Source organism: Gopherus flavomarginatus, chromosome 10, assembly GCF_025201925.1.
Source record: "Gopherus flavomarginatus isolate rGopFla2 chromosome 10, rGopFla2.mat.asm, whole genome shotgun sequence".
Lineage (NCBI taxonomy): Eukaryota > Metazoa > Chordata > Testudines > Testudinidae > Gopherus > Gopherus flavomarginatus.
In genome coordinates, this window is record NC_066626.1 from 21663252 (window position 1) to 21684718 (window position 21467).

The 21467-nt window shown below is 42.0% G+C and overlaps 1 protein-coding gene across 2 annotated transcripts in view; it reads right to left on the minus strand.

Moving 5' to 3' along the window:
• Window positions 1–21467, minus strand: part of NBEAL1 (neurobeachin like 1) — a 145606-nt gene that overhangs the window by 55076 nt on the left and 69063 nt on the right. For both annotated transcript variants that reach the window (XM_050969552.1, XM_050969551.1), the window contains 6 exons: window positions 16744–16876; window positions 14752–14871; window positions 13041–13344; window positions 11473–11558; window positions 7566–7655; window positions 252–420 (listed from right to left, as the gene is read on the minus strand). In XM_050969552.1, the coding sequence (XP_050825509.1) occupies window positions 252–420; window positions 7566–7655; window positions 11473–11558; window positions 13041–13344; window positions 14752–14871; window positions 16744–16876 (902 nt within the window). The remainder of the gene's footprint in view (window positions 1–251; window positions 421–7565; window positions 7656–11472; window positions 11559–13040; window positions 13345–14751; window positions 14872–16743; window positions 16877–21467) is intronic.

A 21467-nucleotide genomic window follows, 5' to 3' on the forward strand; every position in this document is an offset into this window, starting at 1 on the left:
ATACAGCAAAATACTATTAAATTCATTCTACGAATGTGTCCTGTGTGTTCTTGAAGTTAATTTTAAATAGTGCTGAAATCCTATCTTATTACATGTCCAACTCAGAATAAAAATAGTTTATTAAAATTACATGGCTACTATAATAGAGTTAATACGTAATCATATAAACCAATTTTTTCCTCTGTTGTAGTCCTTTGTATTTATTAAACCTTTAACTTTAATATGGTCGCAAATCTATAGTATTTTCCTACCTGAAGCCTTTGTAGATGATAACACTATCCAGTCTCCCTCTACTGGAGTCATCAGTTCCTGAGGTATAGTTTCCCCTTCAGACCTCTCAGGCACCTGTCCACTTAGAAAACTGATCTGCTCCAGTAATGGAAACAGCACATTCAATCCACCAATACAATTTATCATATCCTATGGGGAGGGGGAGAGAGAAAGCATGCACAAATTTGTAGGGTTTTTGTTGTTGTTTTTTTAATGTAAAAGAAATATCTATACAATATTTAATGTAAAAGAAATAAGAAGGGCACTTATGTGCTTATGAGTTAATCAGAATTCCCTGTCACTTGGAAACTAGTTAAAAAAGAACAGTAACAACTTCACAACAGTTTTAAAAGTAGGTTTAAAGGTGTTTCGGACAACAATTTTTTGCAAGTCTTTCAGCTAACTTTTGCGGTTTTACAACAATTTGTTTTTTCTGTTGCTGCATGAAACACCTGCACAAATAACATGGGAAACTTGCTCTAAGTGTAACAGACTACGTGACAGAAAATACTATCTAATACATATACTGGAGAACCAGAAAGAAATGTACTCTCTTCTGATCTCTTTGAATTAACACTAAAAAGTATACTAAAAAGTTTAGATACATACGAATTTTAGTTTAATAGTGTCTCTATGAAAAGTCTCTGCTTCAGAAAGTTTAAATACAAATAAAATGATAAAGCAAATTATTTCATTTGCTGAGTAATGTTAATGAAACATATATTCCTTTACTACTCCTTTACTATCTCCTAAAATTCATCATCATTTGTACACTAATAGGGATAGCATGGAATTTGACAAATTCAATAAGTGGTTAGCAAGCTAGCCAGGGATACCTGTTACGCTCTCAGTGCACTGAAAACTGAAGTGTATCAGAGTTCTTTAAGAGCAGCAAAGAGTCCTGTGGTACCTTATAGACTAACAGACGTTTTGGAGCATGAGCTTTCGTGGCTGAATACCCACTTCGTAGGATGCATGAGTTCTTTCGTGTGATTTATTAATGGTCACAGTTTAAAAGACTGATTTTGAAGAGATTTCACAACACATACCATATCTACAGACTAAAAAGAATGATTTTTCTCTCATTCTCTTACATGCAGAAATCTCAGGTGAATAAACAATAAAACAAAAACCACCAAAAACTATGTGGGTACTTCCCCACTTCTTCCTTTTGGGTACTGGGAAGGAGACACCGCACTCCCTCTCCAATGTTTACCTCCCCATCTCTCTCATTACTATCTCCTTCCACTGCTTCGCTCCACCCCATACCTCTTCACAACACCTCTCTCTTCAGCCTGCAGAATCCCTCCCCTGCAGGCCCGTGTCAAGTTTTTTCACACCTAATGTATCTCTCCAATAGGCCCTTGCTGTTTCTGTGAGAACAAAACAGGAAGCACCTCTCAGAGGCAGTGCAGAGATATGCTACATAGGGACAAGCACAAGCCAGCTAGTTAACATGCAGAACATTTGTCTGAAGTCTGAGACCACTATCTCATTTCTCTTTAACCCTGAAGAATTCCTAGACAGTGTCCCACCAGCATCTATGCAGTGTCTTCATTATGGGGCTTCTAAAGACCACGATTGGGGGTGGGGGCCTGCTGGCTCCTGACACTCCCATAATGAGCTCTTCACACTTTCTGCTGAGCAGAACTATGCTCAACATAGCTCCACAGGGAACCAGTGGTGTACAAGCAGCGTTCTTACACCTCTGGGCAAGGATACCAAAATCATGGCATTTTCAAACTGTTCATATAAATTGGACCACCCAAAATTAACTAGTAAATGTTCCCACACTTTCTGGAAGTGTATCAATCAACACAAAGCCTATTCTCCTACAACATTCACTTTGAGAGACACAGTGTGAGTATCAGTACAGAATAGCTGCCATTAAATGTACACTATTACTGGCACAGGGAGTCTTTCAGAAGAGTCTGAACTTCACGTTCACTGCAGACAGCTACCATTTATTTATGCATATATTAGTCCTCAACTATAGTCTTCTACTACAAATTCCCTACACTCACAACTCAGGTCAACCCCTTTTGTAACTGTTGTTCTTCGAGGTGTGTTGCTTACATCCATTCCATTGTAGGTGTGTGTGCTCGCCACATGCACTGATGCCAGAAGTTTTTCCCTCAGTGGTATCCATAGAGGACCGGCTCTGGTACCCTCTGGAGTGGTGCGTGTATGCACTAGTATAAGGGGGGGGCCACTGCCCCCCCCCTCCCTCAGTTCCTTCTTGACAGAACTCCGACAGAGGGGAAGGAGGGTGGGTCATGGAATGGACATGAGCAACATTTCTCGAAGAAAAGTTACAAAAGTTAACCATCTTTTCTTCTTAGAGTGCTTGCTCATGTGCATTCCATTGTAAGTGACTCCCAAGCAGTACTACTGGAGGCAGGCAGGAGTTCATGGAGGCAGGTAGGAGTGCCGACTGCAACACAGCTCTGCGAAAAGCAGCGTCATCTCTGGCTTGCTGGGTGATGGCGTAAGCATTATGAATGTATGAACTGAAGACCACGTTGTGGCCCTGCGGATGCCCTGGATAGGGACATGCACCAGGAAGGCAGCTGAAGACACCTGCACTCTAGTTGAGTGAGCCTTCACTGTTGGTGGAGGCACAGCCTGTGCCAACTTGTAACAAGTGTGATGCAGGTGGTGATCCAATTCAAAATCCTCTGAGAGGACACCGGCAGGCCCTTCATCCTGTCAGTGATCGCGATAAAGAGCTGGGTTGATCTATGGAAGGGCTTTGTGTACTCCAGGTAGAAAGGCAGGGTGCACCTGACATCTACATTGTGCAGCTGCCTCTCCTTATTGGTTGTGTGAGGCTTTGGACAGAACATTGGGAGAAAGATATCCTGGTTGACATGGAAATGTGACACCACCTTTCGCAGGAAGGCCAGATGGGACCACAACTGGCCCTTGTCCTTGTAGAATACCCTGTATGGGGGCTCCAAAGTGAGAGCTTTAATCTTAGAGACATGTCTTGCTCAGGTAATAGCTACAAGGAATGTAACCTTCCATGACAAGTAGGAAAGGGAACAAGAAGCCATAGGCTCAAAGGGTGGACCCATGAGTCTGGAGAGGACCAGGTTGAGGTCCCATTGGGGAACTGGGTCCCGGATCGGTGGAAAGAGTCTTCCAAGGCCTTTCAGGAACCTGACGACACCTTATGTGAGAACATAGATCTACCCTGGATGCAAGAATGGAAAGCAGATATGGCTGCCAGGTGAACCTTGATCAAAGAGAATGCGAGACCTTGGTGCTTTTAGTGAAGCAGGTAATCCATGATGAACTGCAGAGACACCTGAGTCGGGGAGATAATCTGCTTTGATGCCCAGCAGGAGAAACAGTTCCATCTTGCCAGGTAAGTTGTTCTGGTGGAAGGCTTTCTGCTCTCCAAGAGAACCTGCTGTACCTGACTAGAGAAGGCTTGTTCCTCTGGATTCAGCCACGCAGCATCCAAGCTGTGAGATGGAAAGAGGTGAGGTTCGAGTGCAGGAGTCGACTGTGTTCCTGCAAGAGTAGGTCCGGGCAGCTAGGAAGTGGCCATCGGTTTGGTCCATGAGTATGCCAAACCAATGCTGGTGAGACCATGCTGGAGCAAATCATAATGACCCGTGCCTTGTCCCTCTTTATTTTTGAGAGGACTTTGTTGATGAGTGGAATTGACGGAAAGGCGTACATCAGGTCTCCTGACCAAGAGAGGAGAAAAGCATCAGATAGTGAGCCTCTGCCGAGGCCGTGGAGAGAACAAATCCGATGACACTTTCTGTTCTGTCTGGTGGCTAACAGGTCCACTCGGGGAACTCCCCACTTCTGGAAGAGCACTCTGATGACCTCTGAGTGAAGGGACCACTCATGGTGAGAAAAGATGGACCTGCTGAGGAGATCAGCCAGTGTGTTCTGGACACTGGGGAGGCAAGATGCTTCCATGTGGATTGCATGCTGGATGCAGAAGTCCCACAGACGGAAGGCCTCCTGGCACAGAGCCAATGACCGAGCTCCCTCCTGCCTGTTGACATAGAACATGGAGGCCATACTGTCCGTCGACATCTGCACCATCTGGCCAGACAGTTGGCGAAGGAAGATATTACAAGCCAGGCAGATGGCGCTGAGTTACCTGACATTTATATGCAATGCAAGCTCCTTTCAAGACCATAACCCTTGAGTCTGCAGTGTATCAAGACATACTCCGCAACCGAGGTCAGACGTATCCAAAAACAGGGAGACAGTGGTTGTGGGCTCACAAACACCACACCTTCCAACACCAGAATCAGGTCAGACCCTTTTGGGCAGGGATCCCAGTCTGTCCCCAGTACCATGGGGTATGGTAACTCCTCTACTACCCCAATCCATTACCAGGTAAAATTGCTCTGGGCCTGGGCTTCCAATCCCCTTGAATGCATTCCAGCTTCATCCTTGCCCCCGGGATAAACCAATGTGGCTTCACCAGCCCCCTCTGAATGAGTGAGAGGGCCAAGGCCGTGTCCCCCGAGCCCCTCTGGGGCTTCCTCCTCACTCACACAGGGATGGTGGGCAGCCCTCACTCCTTTTTCTGCCCCCCCCCCCCACCTCAGTCCAGCTGCAAAACTTGGCTAGGCCACATTCCATCTCTGGCAGTCCCTACATTTATGTCCTGGCTGTCCACATCGCCAGTACACAAGCTGCTCCGGAAGACTAGGGACTCCCTTGGTCTCCTCCTCCATCTTCTTCTCAGGGCTTCTCCCAGGGGAGGGGGGCTCTCAGGGTTTCCTCCCCCACTCGAGATCTCAGCATGTCCTACCCTTCTTTCAAGGAAAATTCACCTCCGTGTACTCCATCAATTTAACAGCAGCCTCTACCGTATTCGGCTGGTGTCACTCCCAGACTTACATAGCCTCTTAGAGGCCCTGTAGAACTGCGTAAGGAACACCCTTTCCGTGATTTCCCCCACCATTTGGGTGTCCAGCCAATATGTGGCCCAGTCCGTCAGCTTTCAGGCAAAGGCTTGGGACCTCAAACCCCTCATTCACCGGGCCGACCAAAATTTTGGTCAGTACTTCTCCGCCCAGTGTCCCACCCGGTCTAGGACAGCCGCCTTCACCATGTCATAATCCTTGGCCTGTTCATTGTTTAGCAACATATACGCAGCCTGCGCCTTGCCAGCTAGATAGGGGACCAGTCATAGGGCTCAGGTTGCCCTATCCAATCCAGTGCCTATGGCCACCCACTCAAACATATAAGGGAAGGCATTGGGGTCATCGGCGGGGCCCATCTTACATAGGCCTAGTCCTGGTGTTTGGGTGCCATCTCCTCCTGGGGGCCTCACCAGCTTTTGCAGGAGCTGCTGCTGCACATTGGCCTGCTCTCTGATAAAGTCCTGGAGAGTCTTTGGCTGTCCAGCCTGTTAGGTGAGTAAGGCCAGCCTCTCCACCTGGTGGGATTGCTGGAAGGCCTGCAGTGCTTTCTGCATCTCCTCCTGCTGCTTGGCTAGCCACTGCAAGGTTCCCTCCACCTTCGGGTTGCAACACCCTGGTGATGGCTTGTAGTTCTGGACAAGCCCCCATGTGTAACGGGGTCCACGGTGAGCCCCTGGGTATTTGGCCCCTTGGCCTCCCTCTTCAACGAGTCAGGGACACTTCAATCTGGTGCAACATCCATGCTCTTTATTCTCAGTAGGTTTCCCACCACCAGTTCCCAACTGTATACAGGCTTCACAGCTACTTTGCCTACAACAGGCCTAGCCCGCAACAGACTAGGAGATTCCCACCTCCTTCTGTGCTTAACTTTTCTCTTTCCCTTCCCCTCCATTCTCTGGCTTCCTCCCAGCCTTAATAGCCCTGGGCTAATAAGACTGGGAGGTGTGGCCAGTTACCAGGCAGGCACCAGGCTATTCACCCAGCCCCAATCTATTCCCCTTGATCGTGGCTGGAGTGGCAGGAGCTGACTAAGGGCTTCTCAATCAGCACCTTCCCACAAGCCAGTACCGGATTGGCGCTGATTGCAGGTTGGTGCCGGCAGCGTGCTCTGGACCAAGTCGCAGTGCTTGGAGCAGAATGCAATCTCGTTGGTTCCGAGGCCGGTGCAAGAGCCAACTCCATAAGGAGCACTCGGAGATGAATGTCCCGCTTCTTTTTAGTCCAAGGCCTGAAGCTCTTGCAAATGTGACACTTGTTTCCCCTAAACACTTTAGGCAGCTTCCACGGCGATGTTTTTCCAACAGTCACAAGGTTTGAAGCCCGGGGACAGAGGCATTCCCTGTACCTAGGCCGAGTCCCATACAGGACTGACTAACTATTTCTAACTTTACACTAAGGGAACTATTAACTAAACTACTTTATAAAACAAACAGTAGAGACAGAAAAGCTTGCTGAAGCAAGGAGATGTTCTAGCACCATCACTGGCAGTAAGAAGAAACTGAGGGAGCGGTGAGCCGATGATGCCCTTTATACCAGCGCATATGCGCACCACTTCAGAGGGTGCCAGAGCCGATCCCCTATGGATACTACTGAGGGAAAAATTTCTGGCACGCCTTCATGTGGTGAGCACACGCACTGACAATGGAATGGACATGAGCAAACACTCGAAGAAGAAAAAAATATTTTGTACCTGAGGATTCCAGCTTGGTAGTTCATTTCGATTTGTACACCAAGTAAGTGAGCCCTAGCCTAGATGATACTTTTGGGTCAAAATCAGACCTGGAAATCAATGTTGCTCCTATATACAGCAGGTCTGATTCTGATCTTTGAGATTAGTGTGCGCTAATGAGTTGGCAGATGGGTGAGTTAGTGAATAAACAGGTAAACAGTGACATAATAGACTAAGCTGGTGCACACTCAGTGAATCTCTTCCTCTCTCCACGAATCTGCAAGAACTAAATCATTAGAATATTTTCGGGGACATGGGAGAAACACTGGCCTATATGGAGGACAAGGTAAATTAATTAACTGACGTTTGTTCAACACTCTGAAGATTTAAATCGCTAGTACTAAGTATTATTAGGGAGAAAAAGGTAGAGATTATAAAATGCTTTCAAAATATAAAACATATTACTTGCGGTACCACAAAACTTTTTAATATTCTAATTTTAAGTTTGTTTTCATACATCTATGACTGTTAGCATGACTGCGCTTTCCCAAAATTTACTTTGACACCACCACAACCCTAAAATTCGCTTAATTCACCTTGAAAACACTGCTATGCATGGTGTTGCTCCTGCACAATGGGAACTTCTAGCACTCCTTAAGCATCCAGTATATGATAACTACTTTGTATTTACATCAGATTGTGATGATTTAATATTAATTTACCTTGACGTCCCAGTTCACTACTTTGTTTCCAGTTAGTCTTCCATGTAAAAGATTTGTGGACAGGTCAAGGCAGATTGGGTTTCTGCAGGCCTAAAAAAGGAAGAAAACATGAGCTTCAGCATTACTTCTGAAACAAGTTCAGGGTCACTGAATTACCTATAAATTTACATAAAAGACTGCATAGCATACTGAGGTAAGGCAGGAAACAGCACTGTGGCAATACTAACGGCAAGATCTGAACAATGTGGGATACCCAGAATACATTTCCTAGTATCTTGGATTCACTATTCACAATTTCACCACTTACAGCATTCTTGGCCTTTTGGTAGAATGAGAAATAAAATACACCAATCTATAGTTTAGTTATGGACAGTGCAAGGACTAAAACAGGAACCCACACTACTCATGTCAGTGGAAATTAGTTAGATTATCAACTTGTCCTTCAGGAAAGAGTGCTGACTCATACCCTTTATACCAAGTGAGGCATTAATACCGGTGCCAGAAGATAGTTTATTCAATCATTCTAACCAAAAAGTAAATGCACAGAAAAAGCTACCAACCCTAAAAGGGCGGGAAACAAAACACACCATATTTCAGTAAAAGCAGGAGGGCAAGAATGACAGGCTCACAACACTCACACTGTGATACCACCCAAAATGCCATCCAGCTGTGGTTCTTTTAAGTTTTATTCCACAATATCATGTAAAATAACCTCACCCTACATTAAGCAGCGGGGGCCATTGTCTGGCTTGTAGGAAAAGGTGTATGACCCCTTTAAAGGACAGACAGCCAGAGTGCTGCAGCTTCAGACCAAGTTAGTGTGGGGACGGTGACCTATCCCCCACCCTAGGTGACTGGAAGAAAGGGGGGACTATTCAGGTCCACTCCAGTGCAGGAAAAGCCCTCTTAACTGAACCAGCTGTGCAGCAGGAACAGCTGCATATACTTCACTCTCTGGTGGCTCCACATGGTAGCAGATTGATGAGAACAGGGAGGTGGAGGGCAGAGGAGTCCTCCCTCCAACCTGCAGCAGGAGAAGCAAGAGTTTTGTAGCAAAAGGGGAAAAAGTTGTAAACTCATTAGAGCAGGGCTCTAGCAGATTTGTGCGAACAGGAGGAGGGAAGGTGTCCCCCTTCCAGCGAGGGATGGAAGTTCCAAACCCAGTTCAGGGTGCACAGAGCAGGGCTTGAGAGACCATGGAAGACTGGGGATGTGGGATCTTCACTGCATGGGCAAGGACTGGGGTAGGTAGTTCCCAGCATGGTCTGTCTACCAAATGGATTTACCTCTGCTGGGAAGTAACATGAATCCTGGGGAAGCAAACACTCCCCATGGTGAACTAGCTGCATTTGGGGGTGGGATAGGCAACAGAGAATTGATTCAAGCCATCTGGGTAGTTGCTTCCAAAATTGTTTCCATAGCACTACAAGGCTTACAAGGTGCAGTGGGTCACCCACAGCCAGGACATTTGAACAAACAGATTGCAGGACAGGAGAATGACCAGGCTGGTAGCACCAGAGTGTGACCAGCACCAGATGGAGGTTGCAGAGGCAGGGCATGAAAGGGAGTCCTTTCTGTCCAATACTGCAATAGGCATCCATTAAGGCTGTCAAACAATGAAAAATATTAATTGCAATTAATCAGATTAAAAAAATAATCACGATTAATCACAGTTTTAATCACACTGTTAAACAATAACAGAATAACATTTATTTAAATAATTTGGATGTTTTCTACATTTTCAAATATTTTGATCTGAATTATTCCCCAGAATACAAAGTGTACAGTGCTCACTATTTTTTAATTACAAATTTTGCATTGTAAAAAAGTTAAATTAAAGAAATAGTATTTTTCAATTTACCTCATGTAAGCACTGTAGTGCAATCTGTTTATTGTGAAAGTGCACTGCTGGATGAGGAATTACAGGTAGGATCCCATAAATGTAAACAAACTTGTTTGTCTTAGCAATCGGCTGAACAAGAAATAGGACTGAGTGGACTTGTAGGCTCTAAAGTTTTACATTGTTTTATCTCTGGGTGCAGTTTATGTAACAAGAACAAATCTACATTTGTACGTTGCACAGTCAGGGAGGCATTTCCAGTAGCACTTTTTGGAGCTTTAAGATCAGCAAACTAGTACCTGAGTCCTGTAGGGATTCTTCTGGAAGGGCTTTAGAATTGAGGGATATATATTGAGGGGGGCAATCGGTGATATTAACTTTGAAGATGTCAAAAGCAGATCAAGGAGGAAAGGGTGAATTCATTATTCTACAACAGGGCGATGAGCCTGGGATCTGCAGAGTGGAGGCTGTGAGGGCATACACGGCAATAAGGCCAGGAAAAAATGGGTCCCTCTTTGATTCATGACGATGGGAATCCCCTCACAACATACTAGTTTGTTACAGTTTTAAGATGGGGTCTGACAGGGTTGGGGCTTTAGCACATGAATTGGTTCCCACTCACTCAAGATCATTCAGTAGTGGGGGCTAGTGTAATTCAGGCATTGGGTGTAGGCATTCTGAAGCAAAAAGAACATATGAGACCCCCCAGGTGGGGAATTGGTGTTAATTTTCCCTTATGTCTGTATTCCAGATGCTGGCAGGCCAGGCAGACAGCCATATAGATCTGTGGTCACAGTATTGTTTACTGGGCACACATGCAGGCTTCCAGGTTGTCTGGAGGATTGCAGTTGGACATTAGTGGTGAGGCAATCCTGACCTGCCAGGAGAGCGGGGGCATGTTATGGGAACAGCTGATGGCCCATCTGCCTCTGATGGCCTCTGAGCAGGCAACAAACATTCTGGGTCAGACCAAAGGTCCATCTAGCCCAGTATCCGGTCTTCCAACAGTGGCCAAATAAAGGTGCCCCAGAGGGAATGAACAGAACAGGAAATCATCAAGTGCTCACTCCTCTGTCGTCCATTCCCAGTTTCTGGCAAACAGATATGATTGTGGTTCACCTCAGGGAAAATTATTAGGGAATGTGTAAAAGGGTGGACTTATTGATCAGAGCTAAATGGGACTTAGGGCAGATGCTAGAATTTTTACTCCAGGGAAAAGTTATCTGGTCTGACACATTGCAACGCAGGGTGTGGCGGGGAGCTGTGAAGCCTGGCAGATCTGCCTCAGGTTGGCAAGTCCAGGACTATGTGAATAGGGAGGTGGCCAAATCCATAGATGGCACTGGGAGGTTGGTAATTTCTCATCCAGACTTAGCAAAGGAGGCATCAGAATGATTCAGGGAGGATAAGGTCTACCCTATCAGACTTGGGAGCTGACAAGTTTTTAGCCAATATTAAAGAGGATATTAGTAGATGTCTGGGAGCCTGGCTAGGTATGCGGGGGGAAGCAGACAAGCTAATTGCTGGAGCCTCCATGTGGAAGATATCCAGTGCAGGTTCTCCATGGAGAAAGGATATGGCTATCAGATACAATGGATTGGTAAAGGATTTAAAAGAGGTATTCTTTAAAGGAGCAGAAATAGGAGTTTTGGGGCTATGACTGGTATGACAGCGAGCCAACTCTCTCTCCTTTATAACCCTCACCCCCGAACCTCACTTGATGGGTGGAGCTGACAGCACTCACTCCCCCTGTGTCTATGTAAATTGTTATGAAATTACTTGCACTGTACACTTCTATCTGCTGGGTACTCACAGACATTTAGGAATAAAGTTGTGGCCTAATTAAACCACAGCCAGTGTTTCCTGTCCTTCTTCCCGCATAGCCGGACAACAACACTTTAAGGAATAAAGAAAACATTGTCCATAAAAGCAAACCTGTTGCATTCTAAAAGTTAATCAAAGTTAATCTGTAGACATTTAAAGCTACTGTTCAGAACGTTTTAACCTTTCGGAAAAAACAAACTACTGTAAAGTATGTAAGCAAATGGAAAACATGCTGATTACTACCTTGGGTGTATAGTGAAGAAGCACTTTACTGGGCAGATCTGCCACTTCAGACTCTTGGGATTTCCATGGAGTTAAACAGTTTGGGCCTGTAAAATATTTTTAAGTACATGCTAGATTTAAAGTTTGTGTTAATAAATTTTACTACGCTACACTCTGCTAGAGATACAAATAGGACACCTTGAACTACACATATCCTGACCAAATATTTGACATACCTCCTTAACCAAAAGATTATTTTAAAAAATAACGCTGTGATTCCATGAGATTTTACTCTTTACAAATAACCCTCTGGCTAAAAAACAAATTAAGTTATATGAAATGAGATTTGTATGTTCAAAAATTGTCAGAATTTTTGTCTTTACAAATATTCCATTTCACACTTGAGTATCATCTCTCCCTAAAGATCACCAGCAGTTAGGAAGATCAGATCCTGAAGATAGCTTTATATAGTAACAAAATGAGATTACATTTATTTTAAAATGCTGTGATTATTCACTTATCAAAGTGCATTCTTTTTACAATTTTTGGTAGTAATAAGACATCATGTAACTCATATACCTAATCTTTTTAAAGATAGTTTTATATACATCATCAAAATGTTCTGAAAAAGATCATCTCTCAATTGCTAATGTAAATCCTAAAGGATGAGCTCCCAAGGCTGAATAATGACTTAAGTGGCTTATCAACCACAGCACTACACTTGAATACTCTCACTTACATGCCCATATGTTGACAAATCATGTGAAAAGACACTCAACATTGCAGAGTTTATACAAGTGGTTCACACTTCAAGAAGCTCAGCCTTTCAAACGCTTCAAACAAGTTTAGTTTTCTTTTCAAGATCACACAGAAGTATGACTTATTTTTAAGCTTTATTAATTGTTAAATAATACATGGACTCTTGCATGAGGTTTTTGAAACTGGATATGGACCAATAATAAAACAGATACAGGACACTGAAAATATCTTTAACACACATGCAAAAGTAAAATGAAAATTGAGATGGATAAAGCTGTGGCCTTTAACTGAATAATTTAATTGCCTAATTTTTAATACCCAACTAAAGATTTTCATTCAACTTTTTCAGCTAATGGGCCAAATTCTGCTTTCAGTTTAATTTGCTTAAACCCAGAGTAGCTCAACCGAAGTTAATGGAGATACTTCAGATTTCACTCATGTAAATGAGAGCCCAAATTGGTCGATATCTAAGTTTTTTTTAAAACCTCTTCAGGATTGGTGGATATAAATTTCTGTGGATTTCTCTGCATGTCTATAAATTTGATACATAATAGGGGAATAGGAGAATCTGTGTAAATATAGCAAATATATTATAACAAATGTGTTACTATAAAAAGATATGAATCAGCTCAAAAAACTGACAGTTTATTTTTAAGGACATATCTATCAGTTTGGCACAGTGCAAGCTGTGTACTTAGATTGTAAATTCTTTGGGGGCAGGGATCATCTTTTTGCTGTGGTGTTTGTACAGATGTAGCACAATGGGATCCTGGTCCATAGCTGGGATTGTAGATGTTCCCACTATACAACCACCACCAACAACCACTTACCTGCCAAATATAAAGCTTTCACCTGAGAGGGCTGCAGTGCTTCATGGAAGATGATAACTGACCCAAGCTGGCCCTCCAGTGATGTTGGACATCCCCATTCACTGTCCTGGGTACCCGCAGAGATCAGCTTGGTGATCAACTCTGATTTCCCAAGCAGTCCGCCCCAACTAGCTGGAGAGAGAATCCCACCTAGAGATGTTCGATGAGGCGTAATAGGGGAGGAGAAGGGTGGGTCCGGTATCTGAGATGGAGGAGGAGTGGTTGTCCTCTGACCAGCTGAACCAATGCAGCAAGAAGTAAAAGACTGGAGATGCCAGTGTAGGAAAAATAAAAATAAAATAATGTTATAGCCAAATGTCAAACATCCTTGAGGCTTTCACAAAATTAAACATAAAAAATAAGTGAGTTGAACTAAATCTAATGACCTTTCAGAGCAAATCCACCTTGACTGAGGAAACAGGTGAAGAAAGACAGCAATACATTGTTGGTGTACATTATGCACAAAAAGCACTAGAAAGTGCATATTAATCCTTCTCCAAGCAGGAGTAATTTGTTCCCCTGGCCTCTGCAGGGAGCATCAAGGCTTCTGTCCCAGCAGACCATTCCCCTTGGATCATATTTTAGCAAGATGTATCTCCTACAATAATCTTGTCACATGAAGTGTTCTGCTTGATTGCTTGCACTAATAAAAAGCTTCAATGCCATCTTCCCATGCCATATTGTGCAGCAAGAGGTGTCCCCCACCTCAAACTTTATAAAAGAAGCTGAATGAATGTTTTAAAGTTTCTAAACCGTCACAGATGCATCAAAAAAAATCAACAGTTTTGTCTTACAATCAGCAGTTGTTTGCTTTTAATAACTAAGTACTTGATTCTTCAACCTTTACAGGAAGCATGTAAGTCATGCAAATAGTCATAATGAAGTCAATGGAACTACTCATATGAATGTATGCCCCAAACCAAGGAGGACTGAAGAACTGGGGCCTATAAAAATAAAAATAATGGCTCAGTATCATAACATTAAGCCCAGGTTTAAAACTGACTTGCTCCAAAAAAAGGAGCAACCGTTTATAACAGCATCCACATATTACATATAATCATTTTGGCATTCTACTGGCTTGTGCTTATTAAGGTTAATTTAGTATTTAGCATGTAGAAATGATCAGCTGTTAGCACTAAAAAGAAATGTCTCTATTAATGTATCCCCTAACCAAATACAGGACAGATAGGTCACATGCAAGACCACTCAAACTTCCTGTGTGCTCTCAAATGTACTGAGAATCACCTCTTAGTGAGACACGGTCATTCTCCGCTGTGAGTTAACCTACCATCTTCTCTGGAAAGACTGCACACAAGGGAAGCGGTTAGTGCTAATTGTGACAGTAGTTTTAAAAAAAAGAAACACCTCACATAAAAGGAGCTAACACAAGGTTACACAGGCCACTGAACCACCATCAAAAGATAATTCTTGGTTAACATCTTGTCCTCTTCTATTCTGCTGTATTTGAGATGGACCAAAGAGACATGTTGGGTTGAGCTTAACTATCCTCAACATTGAAAAATAAAAACTGCTAATCAGTTTGTCATGTTTTTAATCACGGATGACCCATTTTCCCTTTTTATTTCTTAGTTTTATCTGACTGTTTATTTAACAAACCTTTGTTCTGTAAGAAATCCCTAGGATAGTGGTCTGATGGGAAGAACAGACTTACTTCATTCATGGCAGGAAATCTAAGTGGGGCAGAGATCTTCTGTTGTCCATTGACGTAGATGTAGACAAAGCTTTGACCAAAGGGCCTCTTTCCAGGCATATGAACAATAGTTATGTTGTGCTGGACAGGCAATAACAGTACAATTTGATTAGGTTCTTATTAAAATGCAACAAAACAATTCTGCATGTCTGCTCAACATTGCGACCATTAAATTGGTGAAGACATTATAGCAGACAACAAACTTTTATAGCATCACTGGAAGATTAGATCAACCAATGCCTTCCTTTTTTAAAAAAAGTGTTTATTACAAAAAGGTTTTTGGGGAAAAAAAGATATACGTGACGCCCTTCATAATAATGCAATGCAGTCCCTAAATATAGCCTTAGGAATGGGATGGGGCAACAGAGTAACTTATTCACATTTTCTAAGCCGTAGACTTTGAACTAAATTATAATTTATAAAACTTTAGAAGTTCCTGTAACACATCCCACCACTCAGGAGCCATCTAACTGATCCAGCTGCATTTATGTTTCTTCTCCTTAAAAAACATCAAAGGAATAGAGAATTACCATAACACTGACACAGCCCCTTTACAGAGAGATTGCAGAGACAGTAACCATTAGTATGCTTATAAAATTTGTGGATGACACCAATATGGGAGGGATTGCAAGCACTTTGGAGGACATAATTAGAATTCTAAAAGACCTTGACAAACTGGAGAATCAGTCTGAATTCAACATGATGAAATTCAATAAAAACAAGAGCTAAGTATTACACTTAAGAAGGAAAGATCAAATGCACAACTACAAAATGGGAATAACTGGCTAGATGGTAGTACTGCTGAAAAGGATCTGGGGGGGTTATAGTGGATCACAAATTGAATGTGAGTCAAAAATGTGATGCAGTTGCAAAATTAACTGAACTATTATATTTAAGACAAGGGAAGCAATTATCCTGCTCTACCCAGCATTGGTGAGGCCGCAGCTGGAATACTGTGTCCAATTCTGGGCAGTTTAGGAAAGATATGAAGAAATTAGAGTCCAGAGAAGAGCAACAAAAGTGATAAAAGGTTTAGGAAACCTGACCAATAAGGAAAGGTTAAAGAAACTTGGCATGTTTAGTCTGATGAAATGAAGATGGGGGGGGGGGGGGGCAAATCTCTTAACAGTCTTAAAATATGTAAAGGGCTATTAAAGAGGACAGCAATCAATTGTTATCCAGGTTCACTGAAGGAAGGACAAGAAACAATGGGCTTAATTTGCAGCAAGAGAGATTTAAATTGGATTTTAAAAATAGCCATTTTTTTCTAACTATAAGGATTTCTTATAGTTATCAAATAGCTTCCAAGGGAGGTTGTGGAATCTCCATCATAAGAGGTTTTTAAAAACTGGTTGGACTAACACCTGGCAGGGGTGATCTAGGTTTACTTGGTCCTGTCTCGATGCAAGGGCCTGGAATTGACTTCTCAAGGTTCCTTCAAGCCTTACATTTCTATGATTCTGTGACTACAGATCCTATCCTGTAATCATTACTTGCCTAAGTAGCCACATTGACATTTATTTAGATTTACCATTAAAAAACATATACACAACTTCTAAGCCCTCTGACAATAATTAGACTTACAATAACCATCCAATAGCATAAATATTAAGGAACAAATTAACTTCACAAGCCAGCAGCATTATTAAATGGAGACAACAATTTACCTCAGCCATCTGATAAATAAAAACAGAAACTCCTAAAAGCCTCTCACTGTTAAATCACACTCAGGAACATACCCTCATCCTGCCCTCAAAATCCTATCAAACAAATAAGTCCACAATAAGATCTACTCACATGTTTAAGGATTAGGCCTTATCTTTAGAAGTGGAACATGTCTTTATTCAAGAGAAAAAAACTAAATCACTTGTTAAGATTATCAGTTGCTTCTCTTTAGCTAAGGCTATTCTGTCCTAAACAAAGTACATTTAAGTAGCAAGTAGCAGATCTTACCCAGAGGGAATCACAAAAACAATGCTCTGGCAGCATCACTGTTGCATATTCTCTCTTTGTGCAAACTGCAACCACCAGCGTTCCAGAGTAGGTAATGAAGGCCTCGAAACCCGTCCCACTTCCTGTAAAAAAGCTACAAATGAAAAATCCATGAGATAGTTTATCAGAACTGTTGAAATGTAACTAGCAGTATGTGAAATCAGTACAAAACCTGTTTAAATTGTTCAGCATGGCTGAAAACATTCCATCATCATTAGTCATATCTAATGAGTAAAAGGATCCTCAAAGTGACATTCTGGTTCACTTAATAAAAACAAACAACTACAAGTAAACCATAGGCACAAGGAAGCCTAAAACATGGTGCGCAGGACAAAAGTAGTCCAGTGTTCTCAAAGAAGTTTGTAGCCATCCTCACCTTTTACATGGAGACGCAAACTTTGGTTCCAGCATGTAACATTTCAGTTTAAACCCACAGAGTTTATGCTGGTTTCAGTATAAAGCACTGCATGTGGGGTACTGCAGTCTCTGCAAGCAACACCTCTATCATAAATGTGAATCTAGGCTTCAATCTGTGCCATTTTGTCAGCAGGGGTGAAGTAAAAGGCTGCCGTTAGGCTTGTGGTAATTTGCCAATACGATGTTTATGTGGGACATTTTGGAGGTTCCTGTTACAGGAATTAGGAAGTATTTTTCTGCAATCAAGTATTTTCCTAAATTTACATTATACACAAAAGTAACTATCCTGTTATATTGGTGCTTTTACTTCTAACACTTTTTGAGAAACCATTTCGACAGAAATTGCATGAAATTTGAAATTGTTATAGGGAATTTTTTGGTCAGGTCTACACTTGAAATTTTTCCTGGTAAAGTAATGTCATGGGAGTGGGAGTGGGGTAATCTTTTGCAATATTTCTATACTGGCAGAAGCCCAAATGTAGATGCGGTTATACGGGCATCAAAGTGCTTTTGCTGGTATAGGTTATTTTGCTCACCCAACTGGTATAAGATATATTGACAAAATCACTTCTTTGCCAGTAGAAGCTGCAATAGGAAGGCTTGCCAGGTTTTCTAGTACAGACCTGGCTTTAGGCTCTTTTCATACCTTGAACACTTCATTATGAAAAATATGTGAAAAAATTATTGTCAAAGCCTGTTACATTCCCTCAAATGTGGTTATTATGAAAAGCATTTTCACTACAATTGTTATTAATCATGGCACTTCCAGAATAAGCAGATGGTGCATCTATATTACGTGAAAGCTATATAAATGTGCAGCAATTCTCCAAAAAGGTCCATAATTCGGGAGTTTAATGTATTCACCCTACACACATGCACACTACACATAATTTGAAAGCTTATTTTATGTATGTTTACATGAGGTATAATGAGGAGCTCTCAAGTGGTGCTGTAAGCCTGTAGGTGAGGTAAATGAAAAAGTATTTTTTTTGCACAATTCCAGAAACACTGAAATGACTATACTTACAATTTTTACTGCTTAAATTAATTTCAACACCTTAATATGGTGCTTCTTGGTCAAAGCTACTGAACAACAATGCATTAAAAGACTTGTATTGGTTTTGTATGGGCAAGTCCCTCCCCAGAGACGGTGAAGCTGTTTAACATGATAAATATAGCAAATATCAACATTTTGGAATCACAGGACTGGAAGGGACCTCGAGAGGTCATCTAGTCCAGTCCCCTGCACTCAGAACAGGACAAAGTATTATCCAGACCATCCTTGACAGGTGTTTGTCCAACCTGCTCTTAGAAGTCCCCTATGACGGAGATTCCACAACCTCCCTAGGCAATTTCTTACAGTGCTTAACCACTCTGACAGTTAGGAAGTTTTTCCTAAAGTCCAGCCTAAACCGCCCTTGCTGCAATTTAAGCCCATTGCTTCTTGTCCAATCCTCAGGAGGTTAAGAAGAACAATTTTTCTCCCTCCTCCTTGTAAACAACCTTTTATATATTTGAAAACTATTATCCTGTCCCCTCTTAGTCTTCTCTTCTCCGGACAAAACAAAGCCAATTATTTCAATCTTCCCTCCTGTTTTCTAGACCTTTAATCATTTTTGTTGCTCTTCGCTGGACTTTCTCCAATTTTTCCACATCTTTCCTGAAATGTGGCACCCAGAACTGGACACAGTACTCCATTTGAGGCCTAATCAGTGCGGAGTAGAGCAGAAGATTACTTCTCATGTCTTGCTTACATTACTCCTGCTAATACACCCCAGAATGATGTTTGCTTTTTTTTTTGCAACAGCAATACACTGTTGACTCATATTTAGCTTGCGATCCACTATGGCCCCCAGATCCCTTTCTGCAGTCCTCCTTCCTAGGCAGTCATTTCCCATTTTGTATGTGTGCAACTGATTGTTTCTTCCTAAGTGGAGTACTTTTTGGGTTTGTCCTTAATATACTACCATGAAATGTTTTGACATCACATATTCTTAATTGTCAAAGTATCTCAGAAGTGATAACAGTTATCTATAGTTTTCAGTTGAAATTTGCTGACTACATCAGTCCCACACTGAAGATTGTGTACCAGTAGCAGTACAATGCATGCTCAGTTTGTATAGCATAGTGGGTAGATATAAATGGACATGAATTCTTAATATAATGCTTCTTCATTTGCAAGCTATTGCAGATACAATGTAACATCTAGTTTGCCTGCTAGAATGTTTTTATTTGTAATTGCCTAGGTATGCAGTGCTAGTCTTTGAAATATTCTAGGAACTAGCTTTTTAATTCAGTGACACTTATGCATAGGTCAGTCAGTATTAGTGCTAAAGATGGGAATACACAGCTTCATATTACGAATATGCAAAGGCTATGAGAGAAGTGAGGAAGGAGAAACAGTAACAGGAAACTTGGAAATGGCAGAGCTGCTCAATGACTTCTTTGTTTCAGTCTTCACTGAGAAGTCTGAAGGAATGTCTAACATAGTGAATGCTTATGGGAAGGGGGTAGGTTTAGAAGATAAAATAAAAAAAAGCAAGTTAAAAATCACTTAGAAAAGTTAGATGCCTGCAAGTCACCAGGGCCTGATGCTATGCATCCTAGAATACTCAAGGAGTTAATAGAGGAGGTATCTGAGCCTCTAGCTATTATCTTTGGAAAGTCACGGGAGACAGGAGAGATTCTAGAAGACTGGAAAAGGGCAAATATAGTGCCCATCTATAAAAAGGGAAATAAAAACAACCCAGGAAACTACAGACCAGTTAGTTTAACTTCTGTGCCAGGGAAGATAATGGAGCAAGTAATTAAAGAAATCATCTGCAAACACTTGGAAGGTGGTAAGGTGATAGGGAATAGCCAGCATGGATTTGTAAAGAACAAATCATGTCAAACCAATCTGATAGCTTTCTTTGATAGGATAACGAGTCTTGTGGATAAGGGAGAAGCGGTAGATGTGGTATACCTTAGTAAGGCATTTGGTACGGTCTCACATGATATCCTTATTGATAAACTAGGCAAATATAATTTAGATGGGGCTACTATAAGGTGGGTGCATAACTGGCTGGATAACCGTACTCAGAGAGTAGTTATTAATGGCTCCCAATCCTGCTGGAAAGGTATAACAAGTGGGGTTCCGCAGGGGTCTGTTTCGGGACCAGCTCTGTTCAATATCTTCATCAACGACTTAGATGTTGGCATAGAAAGTACGCTTATTAAGTTTGCAGACGATACTAAACTGGGAGGGATTGCAACTGCTTTGGAGGACAGGGTCAAAATTCAAAATGATCTGGACAAATTGTAGAAATGGTCTGAGGTAAACTGGATGAAGTTCAATAAAGACAAATGCAAAGTGCTCCACTTAGGAAGGAACAATCAATTTCACACATACAGAATGGGAAGAGGCGGTCTAGGAAGGAGTATGGCAGAAAGATCTAGGGGTCATAGTGGACCACAAGCTAAATATGAGTCAACAGTGTGATACTGTTGCAAAAAAAGCAAATGTGATTCTGGGATGCATTAACAAGTGTGTTGTAAACAAGACATGAGAAGTCATTCTTCCGCTCTACTCTGCGCTGGTTAGGCCTCAACTGGAGTATTGTGTCCAGTTCTGGGCACCACATTTCAAGAAAGATGTAGAGAAACTGGAGAGGGTCCAGAGAAGAGCAACAAGAATGATTTAAAGGTCTGGAGAACATGACCTATGAAGGAAGGCTGAAAGAATTGGGTTTTTTTAGTTTGGAAAAGAGAAGACTGAGAGGGGACATGATAGCAGTTTTCAGGTATTTAAAAGGGTGTCATCAGGAGGAGGAAGAAAACTTGTTCACCTTAGCCTCTAATGATAGAACAAGAAGCAATGGGCTTAAACTGCAGCAAGAGAGATTTAGGTTGGACATTAGGAAAAAGTTCCTAACTGTCAGGGTAGTTAAACACTGGAATAAATTGCCTAGGGAGGTTGTGAAATCTTCATCTCTGGAGATATTTAAGAGTAGGTTAGATAAATGTCTATTAGGGATGGTCTAGATAGTATTTGGTCCTGCCATGAGGGCAGGGGACTGGACTCGATGACCTCTCGAGGTCCCTTTCAGTCCTAGAGTCTATGAGAAAGAAGTGGCCTAACAAGAAATAGTGAAGAAAAAGTCCAAACTAGTCTTGCCTTCTCACTTAAGAGGGAAAAAGACCATATTACAGATCTTATTATATGACAATGTATCATATCCTGTGGCACTTATCAACATATCTACTTGACTGCATGTAACATAGGATGT